The 17,158-nt window shown below is 40.7% G+C and overlaps 1 protein-coding gene across 2 annotated transcripts in view; it reads left to right on the forward strand.

Annotated features, from left to right (window-relative positions):
• Positions 1-273: 273 nt before the first annotated feature.
• TNFSF4 (TNF superfamily member 4) overlaps positions 274-17,158 on the forward strand; it is a 230,892-nt gene continuing 214,007 nt past the window's right edge. Inside the window, exons 1-2 of one of the 2 annotated variants that reach the window (XM_030823965.1) lie at positions 274-426; positions 605-768. In XM_030823965.1, coding sequence (XP_030679825.1) covers positions 751-768 — 18 coding nt within the window. In that variant the 5' untranslated portion in view covers positions 274-426; positions 605-750. Of the gene's footprint in view, positions 769-17,158 lie in introns of both variants that reach the window. The other variant, XM_030823964.1, reaches the window with a different exon arrangement.

Genomic DNA, 17,158 nt, shown 5'->3' on the forward strand with positions numbered 1-17,158 from the left:
AAAATCAGCTGGGCATTGTGGTGAGCACCTGTGGTCCCAGCTACTCAGGCAGCTGAGGTTGGAGGATCACTTGAGCCTGGGAGGTTGAGGCTGTGGTGAGCTGTGATTGTGCCACTGCACTCCAGCCTGGGTACAGAGTGAGACCCTGTCTCAAAAAAGAAAAAAAAAAGAAATGCAAATTCTTAGGCCTCACCTCAGACTCCCTGAATCAGAAACTCTGGGTATGAGGCTCAGGAGCCTACAAGCCCTCCAGGGGATTGTTTGAAAGCCAGTGGCTACTTTTCTGTCCTTACAGATTTCTGGCCAAAACTCATCCTTCTCTGCCATGTGCCTAAGCTATATGATGGGGTCATCAAGGAGCTTCATTTGCTGAACATGCTGATGACTTTGAAGCAGGATTGATGAGAAATAGTGCTCTGGGGAAAGGTGAGATTTGTACCCCTTTTCCAGTTGGCTTAATACATTCCATCTGACTGATGAAGGTGGGATACGTGTCAGTGCGGAGCATGGCCCAGGGCATATTACAAAATTAGGTCAGATGTGGAAATGAAGGGAACTTCAAAATCTGAAATTATTACCTCTGGTTGGGTTTTGGTTGTGGCAGGATATATACGCAAGCTGGGCTGTGACAGGAACAGTATGGAGTCCCAGAAGCTCTACTCTGGTTTGTGAAGGCTGAGATTTGAAAAATCCTCTTGCAAAGCACAGAAGGCCAAGTAATAGCAGGTGAAGTGGCTTCTCCAGGGTCCTATGGCAAATCAGCCTATGGTAAGTACAGGTATTATTATTTTATTCCTGCCTCTCAGGATTGCAGATGTGGTGTACCTTTGGCTGACGTGTGGGAAGAATAATTTAGGAATGCATCTTTGACCTAGGGTAAAAGAATTGACATTTATTTGCCCCCAACCTGCTCCCAATAGAAAGTTTCTGAGCATAAAAAAAGAAGCTTAGGATTTGAGGCCAATGGTTAAAAAAATCCTTGTAAAGAAGCCATGAATTTTGAAGACATGTTAACAACACAAGTGCAAATGCACAATAAGAAACTGACAGAGAGCTCTAGCTGCCACAAACTACACTGGCCACATAACAAGGCAAAAATAAGGATGATCTAATGTCTGACAAGCCATTGACCATAAAATAGGACATTAGCAGCATTTTTCAACAAATGGACTTATTATTAATGACAAGCCTTTCCCAAATATATAGTTGTATTAACCTGAGTTCTCCAGACATATATGTATATGTGTGTATATGTGTATGTATATGGGTGTGTGTGTGTGTGTTGTGTGTGTGTGTGGAATTATGTGACTGTGGAGGCTGAGAGGCTTCATGATCTGCTGTCTGCTAGCTTGAGATACAGAACAAGCCAGTGGTATAGTTCAGTCTGAGTCTTGAGGCCTAAGAAGTTAGGGAGATGATGGTGTAAGTCTCAGACCAAGGGCAGGAGAAAACAGATGTTCCATCTCAAGTGGCCAGGCAGAAGGAGTGAGTTCTTCCTTTTTCCACCTTTAGTTTTTATCGTGTCCTCAACAGACTGGGTGATGTCATTCCTTATTGGGGAGGACAGTCTGCAGATCCAAATGCCCATTTCATCTGTAAACACCTTGACAGACACACTCACAAATAATCTTTGGCCAAATATCTGAGCTTCTGTGATCCAGCCAAGTTGACACATAAAATTAACCATCACAAGTCCACCCCTTGCCACTTGATACCCATACGTGCCTCCTGAAACCATACTTAACCTCCAAATAAAGACAATAACAACTTCATAATTCCACATGATATTACTATCCTGTATACAACAAAATGTGTAACCCTTTTCCCAGAAGAGGAGTTAAAGCATGTGAGTGAGGTTTACCCTTCTTGAAATCTTAAACACTACGATGTAAAATTAACAAAACTTAAATACTACGATAAAACAATACATTTTATGTTATATAATAAGGAAGTAAGAGAGGAAAGAAAGCAAATATATATGTATATATATGCACATACACAATTGTATTCATAACAAAATAAGGAGGAAATAATCATTACAATTAGAGTTCTTGTTTCTGTAAGTAGTCATGTGGTCATTCCTGGCATTTGTAACTACTTTCTATCACTACTTATTCATACTGCCTTTGCCTTCAGCAAGTTTCTCAGTTGGCTGTGATTCTTTTCCTGGTGAAGTGACCCCAACTTCATTACTGAGGGATCTGGGCCGTTAATAGTTCTGTCTGGACTGTGCTGTAGTTCTCCACTGACCTAATCACAGGGCAGAGTAATAATAAGAGATGCCCCCAGGGATCTCCTGTATGAGAGATATACTCTTCCTTACTCTATTGTGAGTAGTAGTTCAATTTCCCTTGGGAGTAAAGATCAATCACCCCAGTCAGCAAAGGAACTCCCTTTTTTTGTCTATTAATTCAGAGGCATGAAGAGCCCAAAGTGGCCAGGTGGCAGTTTTAATTTCCAATTCGATGGGACCATTGTTGTTCATTGTCTCCTGGTTGAAGCATTTCTCCTTTTGAAATTAAGACCTCTAGGCAGGCAGAATATCAAGTTGAAGGAACAGGAAGGAAACATTTTACTGATGTAACTGGAGTAACAATAAGAGTTGCCACTCCTGTTCCTATCCTTTGATTCCTGGACCTGTGAATCCTGGCTATGGGAGAAACAGCACTATCTATTACTTGCTGATTCAGAGCATATATAGTTTTCTGGGGGAGTCTTGCTCAACTCTGCAAATATTGCCACCTAACTGGTGCTATAATTGAGTCTTCAAAAGACCATTCCAATATTCTGTCAAATCAGCTGCTTCAGGATGGTAGAAAACATGGTAAGACAAGTGAATTCCATGCTACACTTTATTTGCTGTGAAGTGAGTTCTTTGATCAGAAAAATGCTGTGTGAAATGCCATGACAGTGGATAAGGCATTCTGTAAGCGTATGGATGGTAGTTCTGGCAAAAGCATTGTGTTCAGGGAACACAAATCTGCATCCAGAGTGTCTATTCCAGTAAGAACAAAACACTGCCCCTTCCATGATGGAAGCCATCCAGTGTAATCAGTCTGCCACCAGGTAGCTATCTGATCACCTTGGGGAATGGTGCCATAATGGGAACTCAATGTGAGTCTCTGCTGCTGGCATATTGGACACTCAGTGGTAGCTGTAGCCAGGTCAGTGTTGATGAGCAGAAGTCCATGTTGCTGAGTCTTTGCATAACCTCTATGCCTGCCACCATGGCCACCTTGTTTATGAGCCCATTGGGTGATGACGGGTGGTTGGTGAAAGAGGCTGACTGGTATCCACAGAACAGGTCACCCTGTCCATTTGATTATTAAAATACTCCTCTGCTGTGGTCACCCTTTGGTGAACATTCACATGGGACACAAATATGTTCACATTTTTTTTTGTTCATACAGAGAGGTCTGTTCACAGACCGCTTCTTTAAATTTCTTTGTCATCAATTTTCTAACATGTTTTTTCCAAGTCAGTGACCTTCCAGCTAAACCAGTGGCCATAGATCATGAATTAATGTATACTTCTATGTCTGGCCATTCCTCCTCCCAAGCAAAGTGGACAGCGAGTTGCATTGCTTGAAATTCTGCCCACTGAGACTATTTCCCTCCACCACTATCCTTCACAGATGTTCCAGAAAGGAGATGTAGTGCTGCAGCTGTTCACTTTTGGTTGGTGCCTGTGTATTATGCAGAATCATCTGTAAACAGTTCTGGGTCTTCTCCTCTTCCTAGGGAACTTTGCATGAGGATATAGGTGCAGGTTGGGAGAGGGCAGTAGAGCAGGGGTGAGGACCATGGATATTTGGCCATTTCTTCATATTACTTACTTGTGCCTCAGGGCCTGTTCAGACCCAGTCCCATACACATCACTCCCATTTGATGATGGAGTGCTGCTGTGTACACCCAACTTTATGGCTTGGTGGGTCAGATAACACTTCATGATGTGCAGCTCAGGCTACATGGTAATTTGGTCACCCACAGTAAAGTGTTCAGCCTTGACTAAGGCTCAGTAGGAAGCCAAGAGCTTTCTCAACAAGGCAGAAGTTATCTGTGCAGGACTGCAGGGCTTTACTTCAAAATCTCAAGTGTTAATGGGTCTGGAGCAACACACCGAAATGAGAATATGTTGCCTCCAGAATCCAAAGAGGCCCAGTAGGCATTGTGCCTCTTTTTTGTTGTATGAGGGGCCAGATGCAAGAATTTATCTTTCACTTTGCGAGGTATATTTGGATGTTTCCCATACCACTGTACCCCTAGAAATATCACTGAGGTAGGGCTGGGCACGGTGGCTCACGCCTGTAATCCCAGCACTTTGGGAGGCTGAGGCAGGCGGATCACGCGATCAGGAGATCAAGACCATCCTGGCTAACACGGTGAAACCCCGTCTCTACTAAAAATACAAAAAAATTTAGCTGGGTGTGGTGGCGGGTGCTTGTAGTCCCAGCTACTCAGGAGGCTGAGGCAGGAGAATGGCGTGAACCCGGGAGGCAGAACTTGCGGTAAGCCGAGATCATGCCACTGCACTCCAGCCTGGGTGACAGAGCGAGACTCTGTCTCAAAAAGAAAAAAAAAAAAAAGAAATATCACTGAGGTAGAAGGCCCTTGAATTTTTGTTGAATTTATTTTTCATCCTCTGACACACAAAGGTTTTACCAATAAGCCTAGAGTAGAATCTACTTTTTGCTCACTAGGTCCTTAATGTAATGGATCAGTGTGATATCTTGTGAAAGAGGATGTCATTGGTGTAATGGATCAGTGAGATATCTTGTGGAAGGGAAGGTGCCATGATCTCTGAGAACTAAGTTATGTATGACAAAGGGCTGAGGAGAGACCAGACCCTTGAGGTTGGACAGTGAAGTTGTACTGATGACCTTGCCTTAATAAAGCATACTGGTTTTGTTGGCCTTATGGACAGATATGGAGAATAAGGCATTTGGCAGATCAATATCTGCAAACCAGGTACCAGGAGATGTGTCAATTTGTTCTAGCAATGAAACATATCTGTTATAGAAGCTATATTTGGAGTCACCACCTAGTTAAGCTTATGATAATCTATGTCATTCCCCAAGACCCATCTGTCTTTTCACAGACCAAATAGGTGAGTCGAATGGGGATTCGGTGGGTACCACTACCCCTGCATCCTTGAAGTATCTTAATGGTGGTGCAAATCTCTGCAATTCCTCTGGGAAGGTTGTGTTGCTTTTGGTTTACTATTTTCCTAGGTAGTAAACCTAGGGAAAACTGGAAGCCTTTTCCAAATGACTTCCATTTGATCTTTCCCACCAGGATAGCTCTCACTTCACAAGTCAGTGTAGGTTTGTAGGTTCTGCCAGCTACTGACTATATCTGTTTCAATTATGCATTCCAAAACTGGGGAAATAACTATAGAATGGGTTCAGGAACCCACTGAAATAGTTCAGGACCCACTCTGAGATGAACATGAGCTAAACTCCACTGATCACCTGACTTTCATAATCCACTACCCTGACTGGAGGGCCACAGTGACATTTTGGGTCTCCTAGGATTAGTGTCAGTTCAGAGCCAGGGTCCAGTAGTCCTGAAAAGGTCCAATTATTTCCTTTTCCCCAATGTACAGTTTCTTTGGAAAAAGGTCAAAGGTCCCTTTGGATAAGGTGGGGAGGTGTATTAATATAACTTTTAAGTAGTGAATAGGATCCTTCTTCAAGGGGACCTGACCTCCCCTTCATTCAAGGGGTTGTAAACGATCTCGTTTGGAAATTGATTGAAGGGGTTTGGCTCTCTGTTTTTATGATACAGGTTAGACTTTGTTCACTTAACCTAGAACTTTTCTGCTTATCCAGATCAAGTAAGAATTTACTAGGTTTACTACCTATTTTACGTCTAAAACACCGTGATCAGCCAGCCAATGCCATAGGTTTATATGTCAGACTATTTAGCTTGCTGCTGTGACACTGCTGTCCATGATGGTAACCATGTCTGCCTTGTCTTTGGCAGTTAAGTGTTGCTGCTTGGCCCCTGCCACCCAGGATCCAATTACTCTCACTGCATTTAATTCTTAACTCAGTGGCTGCAGCTTCCACTGTGAAGTGTGGCCTACAGAGAAGAGCAATCACAAGGCTTTTCAGGGATGCTAGGGCTCCTCTCACAAATTTATTTCTCACAGTATTAGTGAAAGGTCTATCTTCTGGACTCTCCCGGTGTGAAAGAGCAGGCCTTAAATGACAAATCCACTCTTAAGATTCCAATTTCCCTAAACCCTTGAATCTCTTCCTCTACATTATACCAATGCAGGTGTGATATATAAATTCACTCACTGTGGGCCAACTTTTGGTCCATGTTTCAGCCGATCAGTCAATAAAAATGTAGAGCCCTTTCTAATTCCTTGAGCTCAACATTTAATGCAGAATTTCTGCTTAGTGAGCCATATCAATAAACTTGATTGGATTAAATCTAATATTCTTTCCACCATTTGCCCAAACCTTATTTTTTTGTATTGAGGCAGGGTCGCACTCTGTTGCTCAGGCTGGAGTGCAGTGGCATGAACATAGCCTACTGCAGCCTTGACCTCCTAGGCTCGGTTGATCCTTCTGCCTCAGCCTCCAGAGTAGCTGGGACCACAGGTGTGCATCATCATGCTGGCTAATTTTTAAAATTTTTTCATAGAGATGGGGTCTCACTTTGTTGCCCAGCCTGGTCTCGCATTCCTGGGCTCAAGTGATCCTTCTACATCGGCCTCCCAGAGTGCTGGGATTACAGGTGTGAGCCACCATGCTTGGCTCCAAACCTTTAATATGCATTTCCACTTTTGTTCCCTGGATTTATGACTGTATAAATGAGAAAACTCAAGTAGTTGTTTTGGAGTGTAGCACACCTCCTCTTGGGTCACACTTTGTACCTCACCTTTCAGGGCCTGCTGGGACAAATGTAGTTATAGGTATAGAAGCAAAGAGAGGTGGTGAGGGTGGGTCCTGAGGTGAATCAGCAGCCTTGCAACGCAGTTGCGTGGGGTGGGGGCATGACAACTTCCTAGGAAATTCAGGGTTAATCCCTTTGAATGGGGTGGAGAGGCCACTTCCTCTGGGGGTGGATAAGTGCTACCACTGGTTGTTGGGAGGCCACTTGTACTGTGGGTGGGAAGGCTGTTCTGCTGTGGGATGGGGGAGCCTCTTCTACTGGCAAAGAAAACTACCAGAATTTAGGAACTCAACGTTCCCAGCATCATCAAAGTTTTCTCACCTGTCCCCATCCCAATTTATCAGGTTCGATACTTTCCTAGTTTATGTCCTCACTTTAACAGTAGACACCCTGTGAGGCTAGGAGTTTAACTTCTGTTGTATTTCAGCCAGTTGCAAGATGAGATTCTGTTTTTGATTTTCAGCAATCTCAGCTCTTTGGCTCTAGGAAATAATGGCTTCCTTCAGGGCACACATAGAAGCCTTTAGGTCATTTATGCAGTGCTCAAGCTGAGAGTTCAAATTCCTGAATTCATCCTTTTCTTACACCATTTTGGTCAGCAACATTAGGTGTAAACAGCCAACCTCATTAGAGTCACCAGTTTTCCCAAAATTTTCTCTCTCTCTCTCCATATATATATATATATTGTATACACAGTCACCACATTTTTTGATGCTTATAAGTGGTTGACTAGGAGTATCCAATGCAGATATTTTGTGTATCTCTATTGCCAGAGTATGCCATGAATTATCAGTGCTCTCTTTACTACTGAAAATAGTCATTAGTATCTTCAAATCTAATCAAATTAGGGAGCCAATTCCAGAACCCTGGAACCAATTCAGAAAATTCATCTGTAGCATTTTGTTCCCTTAGAACCAATCTCAGAAACAAACAAAATCTATATTAGTTAGGGTTCTCCAGAGAAACAGAATATGTCTTTATAGCTATCTATCTATCTATCTATCTATCTATCTATCTATCTATCTATCTGTGTCTTCTATCATCTATCTGTCTATCTACTATCTATCTATCTATCTCTATCTAAATATAAAAGATTTATTGGGAGGAATTGGCTCACATGATTGTGGAGGGTGAGTAGTCCCATGATCTGCTATGTGCAAGCTACAGACCTAGGACAAAGGCTGGAGGTAGCAAAGGACCTTGAAAGGGATAAGTTCAGAGGCCAGGAAAGCCAGTGGTGTAATAGAATCTGCATCTGAAGAAGACCTGAGAAGCAGAGGAAATAATATTGTAAGTCTCAGACCAAGAGCAGGAGAAAACGGATGTTCTAGCTCAAGCAGTCAGGCAGAAGGGGTGAATTCTCCCTTCTTCAACCTTTTGTTTTATTCATGCCCTCAACAGATTGGATAATGCCAATCCTCATTTGGGAAGACAATCTGCTTTACTTAGTCCACAGATTCAAATGCTAATCTCATGTGTAAATACTCTCACATGCATACCCAGAAATAATGTTTAGCTGAATATCTGGGCACCCTGTATCCAGTCAAGTTGACACATAAAATTGACAATACCAATAAAGTATCTGGAAATATAAAGTAAGAATAGCATGAGGCCAGCTTGATTAGCAAGACCCTTGACAACAGGTGCTTAGAACATGAAACAATCATTTCAACATTAAAGTCCTGCAGTCCTCAAGTCAGGATCAAGTCTTAACATTTCACTAAACTCACGAACATATTTTTAGAAGTGATTAGTTAGTTTTTTTTTTTTTTTTTTTTTTTTTTTTAAGATGGAGTTTTGCTATGTTTCCAGGCTGGCCTTGAGCACCTGGTCTTAAGGGATCCTACCACCTCAGCCTCTTGAGCATATGGGACTACAGGCATGCACCACTGTGCCTGGATTTAAATTTCGTGCTTGTAATATCAAAAGACAAAGTTATACACCATGGATAAAAAGCATATCCTTCTTGCTGAAATAATGCCGATATAAATGGCTAAAATAATAATTCAAAGGAAAATGGCATGAAATTAAATAAAACATTTTTTCTTTGTCAGGAAATGATATTGGAAAATATTGCCAAATGTCCTGTGAAGAAACAATAATGATGGCAAGTTATGCAGTATGGGATGCTTATTGCATCATTGAAAGTACAGATGTTTCTCACATGTCTCAGCTAATAGCACATTCTAGATTTTGTGTCCGTAGTGGATCACAGGAAGAACTGCATTTGAAAGTGAACCACTACAGGAAGGATATACAGATAGCCTCAATTGTAAATGATTTACTTAAAATCATCATGCAATGGGAAAACTGTATAATCTATAGCATTTTTTATCTTCTTTGGATGAATTCTAAGAAATGCTCTTGTGATCTCATCTATTATACTACAGAACTTTACACCACAGTGCAGCAGAATCTCAAGGTGCCAGCTGTGAGCTCCCAGGAACAAATAGTTGAACTTGTGTTCCCAGTTAAGGGGTTTGGACCTGACCATGGGGGTACATGGATCAGATTTGTGATTTGGGATGGTCATAGGCCGGAAGTGGCAAAGGGTGAAAGGAGCAAGTTCAGAGGCAAGGAGACAGTTGTGAGGCAGGGCAGATGAGCTGGGCGGATGATGGATTCCTGAACTAGGGATGTGGCAGATAACAACGTATGTTGAGTGAGGGTGAGAAAATGTCAGGAGTGACTCACATGTTTCTGGCAGTGAGTTAGGAAGCAAGGACATTTGAAGTAGATTTCTGGGATACACATAGAAGGCAGAATGAGCTTTCAGCAGAATTTTTGTCTTGCAGCTCCTTTTCTGTATTTTGTTCCCACATCTGAGTATCCTTTTCCACACATTTTAGGAGCTTGGTGCCCTCATCCACATCTCTGTCTATTCAGCCCTTCCATTCCTACCCAAGCCTAGACGTAGGTCCCCACTCCACCTCGATTCCTTCAGTGCTCACATCTCTCTTGTATCCTTTTGTCCCCCACCCTACCAACCAAACATTCATTCCCTTTAGGCTCTGGGTTAGGAAAATAAAATTGTCTGGAGACAGAATATTCCAAAATTTATGGCCTTGTGCTCTTCCATTTCAATAATTTTATTTGGAGTAAAATCCCCTTTAAGGAGTTTTAATGGCAATTCATCAGTGTTTTATATCTATAGCTGGAAATTGTAGATGGTATAGCTGTAATTTTTAAATATTATACTAAATATAAGGCTTTTCCTTCTAACTTTACTAATCTGTTTTCTATCCAAATTGCCTGATTTAGTGATTATAGATGGTCTTTTCTAATATTGTTTGTCTAATCTGAAGAAAGTCCGACATTTTGCCTTCTAAAATGCCAAGAATAAGTTTCTCGAGAAAGATATATATTCTCCTCAAAGGACTTATCTAAAGTCCTTTGGCATCATTTCTCAGTAAATGTATGCTCAATGAGTAGCAATGAATAAATGAATAGATTCTTGGGACTTAAGCTGTTAGTAATATAAATAATAGTTACCAGTTGGTGAATGCCAGGCAGCCTACTATAATTTACATCTATTACTTCTAATCCTAAAAATAATGATGTAATGCAGAGAGTTGTTTGGGGGTAGGGATAGGGCTCTACAATCATTTTTTCCCTTTTTGTTTTCTGGGTTTCTTTCTTCAAACTGACTGTAGTAAAACTTGGTTTGGTTGTGCAAGAAGAGTACTGTGTTTATTCACATTTATTAACATTTGGAAATATTTTTATGTAAAACATTTAATACTTAAACTAATTCTATGAGATAGGCATTAACCCTCACTTGATAGAAGAGGAAATGGGGGCCCACAGGGTTAACAAGTTAGAGACAGAGCTGCTAGTAGAGTGCAGGCCTTTCGACTCTGAGGTGACATTGAGTTAGAACTCCATTTGTCACCTGACTCCCATAGGTCTTTGCTCAGACTGGCATATTCTAAAGTGGTATTATGGGTTTCAGGAATTAGTATTATCTCAGGGTTTGTAGCCAATATTCCCCAAAGGTTTAAGGATATTTTTCAGATAAATGCTTATAGGTCCATTTGGGTAACTTATGGAATTTAAAGGTCATGATGATTGAGCATTCTGGCTTACATAAAGTGTTTATTTACAAGGCCCTGCTTTTTATTTTTGTAATAAAAATCACCTTAAAACCTCTCAGTTTTGTCCTTGAAGGCTCCATGGTCTATAAGCCAGAGTTAGAGATCTCTGAGTGTCAGGCCACAATTGATTTCTACATATATTTCATGGTAATTGCTAGTTGTCCTCAACGCCATTTAGAGGTTAGTTTAGACTGTCCAGCTGGCAGAGTGGCAGGGTTAGACTGATTTAGATTGAGGAGGAATCAGAAATGTAGGAAGAGGGAGATAAAACTGACTTTCTCAGGGAGTGGGAGGAGAGGAAGATGATTTACTAGTTCAAGACCAAGTATGAACAGGGTCACAGTGGATTCAGTGTCAGTCTAAGATCTCCTAAGGCATTTAAGGGGGATGGGAACTAGTCTTGAGAATATAGGGCTGAGCCAATATTGGAAAAACTTTTTTTTTTTTTTTTTTTGCTTTCTAAGGAAGATACACTATGCTAATGGGAAAGCCATACATATGATGAATTTGTATATATTCATTTGGAAATAATCAGAGAGAGAGCTAATCTAGTGTGCATGAGAGAGAGAAAGAGAGAGAAAGAAAGAGAGAAATTTGAAGCTGGAGATGGGGATGCATATGGACATGGAGAGGGAGAAGGAGGGGACCATAAAGTGGGGTGCTGCATAGGGGAAGGACCAGAGGAAGAATGCGCTGATGGCATGATTGTCTGAAGGCTGAGAATAGAAATGTTAAATACAGATTTTTAACATGTCTGCTGTAGTTATGCACACTTTACTAAGCAAGAGGAAAACATGACCAGTTTCATAATTTATAGTTTTTCATAAAAGAAGAATGTTGAAGGCTGGGTGCAGTGGCTCACACCTGTAATCCCAGCACTTTGGGAGGCTGAGGCAGGAGGATCACCTGAGTTCAGGATTTCGAGACCAGCCTGGCCAACATGGTGAAACCCTGTCTCTACTAAAAATACAAAAATTAGCCTGGAGTGGTGGCAGGCACCTGTAATTCCAGCTACTCGAGAGGCTGAGGCAGGAGAATCGCTTGAACCCAGGAGGCAGATGTTGCAGTGAGCCGATATTGCACCATTGCATTCCCGCCTGGGCAACAAAAGCGAAACTCTATCTCAAAAAAAAAAAAAAAAGAATGTTGAAATTAAGTTGCTAATAATACAGTTGATAAGGTATTCTGTCTTTCCACTTGCTTACAAAGTTGAAGAAATGCAATGATTTAGGTTTGAGAAGAGGAAATAATTTGGAGGATAAATTTGGTTTTGTCTTAGGTGACCTACACTTGAACAGCAAAGAATAATGAGTACTTCCATTTCATGCAGTATGGTGGACTAGAGTATCCATTACCTCTTCCAGTGCAAAACACCCAGAAATGCCAGACAAAGTACAAGTATTCTTTTCAATGCATATTTGAATTTATATGAAAGAAAGGAAAAATCCCAGGGCCAAAACTTGGGGGTAAAATGAAAACTTGGAAAGGTTGTAGGTCTTAAATGCTTGGGGTTTAATGGCTTTGTAAGGCCTTAGGTTCAGTGGAAATGAAACTGAGATGCCAATGCATAGAGACCTACAAAGGCAGCAACAGTAGTGAACAGGGAGAACTAGAAAATGACTACTTTTGGCTGGACACTGACCTGAAGAAAAGTATTTCTTAATGAATGAATACTATACTATAGTACCAGTCTCACAGGATTTTGAGGTTCATATTTGTATTGTCCACATGCTCTCATAACATCCAAACCAAGAAATTACCATACATGTAAATCTTTGGATATCTGCTAGTAGCATATGCAAAATCTCTCTGGAAGGACTTACCCTTAAACCAGGCCCTACAAAACATCCACAGAATTAATTGCTAGGAATTTCAGATATTGAGATTATTCAAGTCTTTAAAATAGCTATGTTCAAAATGAATAAATTTATCAATGAAGGAATAAAAAAAGAGAAACAAAGCTCAACAAATAGAAGAAGCTAGGTAGATTTGAAAAAAGAATCAAATAGAACTTCTAGAACAATATAGTAGTCACTGAGATTAGAAACTCAAAGGAAGACTTATGGAGCAGATTAGATGCAGCTAAAAAGAGAATCAGCAACTTAGAAAGTTAAAATCAGTAAGTTAGAAAGTTTATGAATAAAGAAGAGTGCACCAGACATAGTTAAAAAGAGGTTCTTTCTTTGGATAAATGAATACATCTTTTTGGGTTATATTGGACTAGAAGATCTTCATTCTGTAAGGTGACTTTTATACGTTTCTGTTCTGATCCATGCTATGTTATAAAGTCAGGCTTGCTTGTAGGTTTTTGTATATGTGTATGTGGAGGCCCTTCACTGCAACTCTCATATATAGATGACAAAAATGGGAGATCTCATTTGTGGGGGATCTCAGAGGAATAACAAGAAAGAAAAAAAGGAAAAAGAAATAATGAGAATGGACTTCAGACTCTGAAAGAAGAGAGAATTATTTAGATATTTAATACATTTAGAACTATTTTATTAGCTCAAAGATAAAGTGATGTTAAGAAGAGTTAAAAATGAAATTTTCTGGTAGTCATAGACATGATATTGATTTCTCTTACCCTGTCATTGGCTGCTAGAGATCTAAATAAACGTGGGTGTCCTGAATGCCTCAGTGATATCTGGAAGGGAAAACATGCAGCATGTTTTCAAGAGTGTACAGCAAAAGGAAGAGTTGGAAAGTGTAATTAAATGATGATAGCTTTAGTTTTTCCTATTTTAAAATTCTCAGTTAGTGTACATAATACACTACCATTTGTAAAAAGAAAAAATATGTAATGCACATAATTATATATGCACATAACATACAGGGGACTGGTAACAGTGGTTGCCTCTAAAGAGAGAAACTATATGCCTAGGGGACAGTTAGGAATGGGAGAGAGAGTTATTTCTCGCTGTATGTCAGTAGTTCTGAAACTTTTTAGTTTTGGGGCTCCTTTAACTCTTAAGAGTCACTAAAGAGCCCCAAGAATTTTTGTTTATGTGAGTAAAATTCCTATCAATATTTACTGTATTAGAAATTAACACAGAAATCTGAAAAATATGTATTTACAGATTCATTAAAAAATAGCAATAATAAACCCATTATTTGTTAACATAACATTTTACGTGAAAAATAACTATATTTTGTAAAACAAATACTAGTGAAAAGAGTGGCATTGTTTGACATTTTTATAAATCTCTTTAATGTCTGGATTAGGAGAGACAGCTGGATCCTCATATTTGCTGCTGCATCCAGTCCGTTGTGGTATCACACGTCATGGTGCCTCTGAAGAACACTATTGTGCAATTTTGAGAGAATTAGAGTGAAAAAGGCAAATAGCATCTTAGCCTTATTATGGACATACTTTCATCTTGTGGACCCATGGAAAGGGTCTTGGGAACCCTGTGAAGGCCCTGGACTATACTTTCAGAAATGTTGCTGTATAAAATCTGTTTGAATTCTATACCTTGTGCATGGGCCACTGTGTCAAAAATGCATGCAAAGTACATAGACGCAAACATACATAACATGCGTATACATATATAAATGGACACATTTAAAGGTGCTGTCTTCCAGGCTTTCTGGAAGGCAAAAAGAAAAGCAACTGAAGGTTGGTGTGGAACAAGTGTACCACAGTTTTGATGTCAATAATACTATCTCCAGCTTTAGAAAGGGAAACTAATATATAGCTATTTATTATATTTAGCATTTATTGAGCGCTTACTATATGCCAGGCAGTGTGTCAAGAATTCTACATGTTTTCTCTTGTTTAATCTTTTTCTGAACCAATGTGAAAGGTGCTATTATTTTCTTCACTTTACAAAAGAGAAAACAGAGAAGTTCAGTAAATTGTCAAATATCATGCAACCATTAGAATCTCAGAATGTCCAACTCTAGAGCACATCACTCTCAAACGCTGGACTCTGAATGGTTTTCCAATCCATCCTTCACTTTCATTCAACTCTGAAAATCATTTTATTAACATGAGAATAAGGTATTTTATGGCTTTAAAATATGCTCAGTAATATGAAATAGGTTTGTTTTCTTGATATATGAATAAAGTTAATGGTTAATGAACAATTTTTTTTTACCATATTTCAATTAAAAATTTAAAAATATCTTCTCCTCAGCTCTAAAAACCTGATATTTTAGCCCTGAGGGATAATTTCAGGCTAGTTAGGGCTCTGAACATACAGCTGACTGAGGCACTTGAAAATACAGCAATGATCTCAACTGACTATCCGTTTCAGGAAGGAATCTCAACTCAACCTGTCTTTCAAAAACATAAGCATGTTCCCCCTGCCTTAATGCATCTTTGCTTCTATAACAAAATACCTATGACTGGGTAGCTTATAAATAATAGAAATTTATTTCTTACAGTTCTGGAGGCTGGGAAGTTGAAGATCAAGGTGCTGGCAAGTTCAGTGTCTGGTGAGGGCTGCTCTCCTTCCAAGATGGTACCTTGAATGCTGTGTCCTCATGTAGGGGAAAGGCTGGCCATTCCCTCTAGCCCTATTATGAAGTATTAGTCCCATCCAGGATGGTAGAGCCCTCATTGCCTAATCACCTCCTAAATGTTCCACCTCTTAATACTGTTGCATTGGGGATTCAGTTTCAACATGAATTTTGAAGGGAACACAAACATGCAAATCACAGCATTTCATTGCTAGTTCTCCAAAATTCATGTCCTTCTCACATACAAAATACCTCCATTCCATCCCGATAGCCCACACATCTTAACTCATTCCAGCACCAACTCAAAAGTCTAAGTCCAGAGCCTCATCTAAGTATCATCAATATCAAACATGGCTTAGAATCAAAGGTGTGTTTCATCCTGAGGCAAATTGCTTTCCAGCTGTAAACCTGTCAAGTCAATCAAGTTAGGTGTCTCCAAAATACAAGTAGGACAGACATTTCCATTCCCAAACGAAGAAATAGGAAAGAAGGAAGGAGTAATAGGTCCCAAATAAGTTCAAAACCCAATAAGACAAACAACATTAAATCTTGAGGCTTGCGAATAATCATTGACTCCATATCCTGCCTTCTGAACACACTGGGGTGGGGATTGGGCTCCCAAGGCTTCAGGCAGGTCCATCCCCATGAATTCACAGGGTTCATCCCACACAGCTGCTCTTGGAGTTGGAGTCAGATGCCTGCAGCTCTCAGGCTGATGTCGCATGCTGATGGCTCTACAAGTCTCAAGGGCAGCCTTGATCCCACTATGCATTACCCCAGTGGGGGCTCTCTGTGGTGGCCCCACTCCCATGGCTCGACTAGGCATTGCCTTAATGAGGGCTTTCTGCAGTGGCTCTGACCCCACAACTCTACTGGGCATTGCCTTGGTTGGGGGATTTCTGTGGTAGCTGTTCTCTGCCTGGGCCTTGAGGCTTTCTGAGGCATCCTTTGAAATCTAGGTGGAGGTAGCTGTGACTCCATAGCTCTTACACTCCATGCACTTTTAGAGTTGACATGCACAGACACTGCCAACGTTTACCACTTGTGCTTTCTAGAGCAGTGGTCTAAGCCACCTCTGGGCCCCCTTGAGCCACAGCTAGGGCAGTTGAGGAGCACTGCACCAGAATGTGGGGAACAGAGACTTGAGGTAGCCATGGGCATGAGCCCCAAGGCCCCACAGGCACCCTGCACCCCTCATTTGCCACTGTTCTGCTCTCAAGGTCCTCAAGGCCCATAGACACTCTGGGCCTGTGATGTAAATGGCAGCTTTGAAGATCTCTGAAATGCCCTTGGGGTCCTTCTTCCCTTGTCTTGATAATAACATTTGACTTCTGTCCATCCATACTAATATCCTTATCAAACAGTGACCTGGCCATACCCTAGTGTTCTCTTCCTAATATACCTTTTCATTCTTTACATGATCAGGTGAGAATTTTCTAAATCTTTAAAAGTTTTGTTACCCTTCTGATGATAAATTCTTTTTTTTTTTTTTTTTTTTTTCTGAGACTGAGTCTTGCTCTGTTGCCCAGGCTGGAGTGCAGCAGCATGATCATCATGGCTCACTGAAACCTCCGTCTCCCAGGTTCAAGCAATTCTTATGCCTCAGCCTCCCAAGAAGCTGGGATTACAGGCATGTGCCACCACGCCTGGCTAATTTTTGTGTTTTTTAGTAGAAACAGGGTTTCACCATGTTGGCCA

Source organism: Nomascus leucogenys, chromosome 12, assembly GCF_006542625.1.
Source record: "Nomascus leucogenys isolate Asia chromosome 12, Asia_NLE_v1, whole genome shotgun sequence".
In the NCBI taxonomy this organism is placed as follows: Eukaryota; Metazoa; Chordata; class Mammalia; order Primates; family Hylobatidae; genus Nomascus; species Nomascus leucogenys.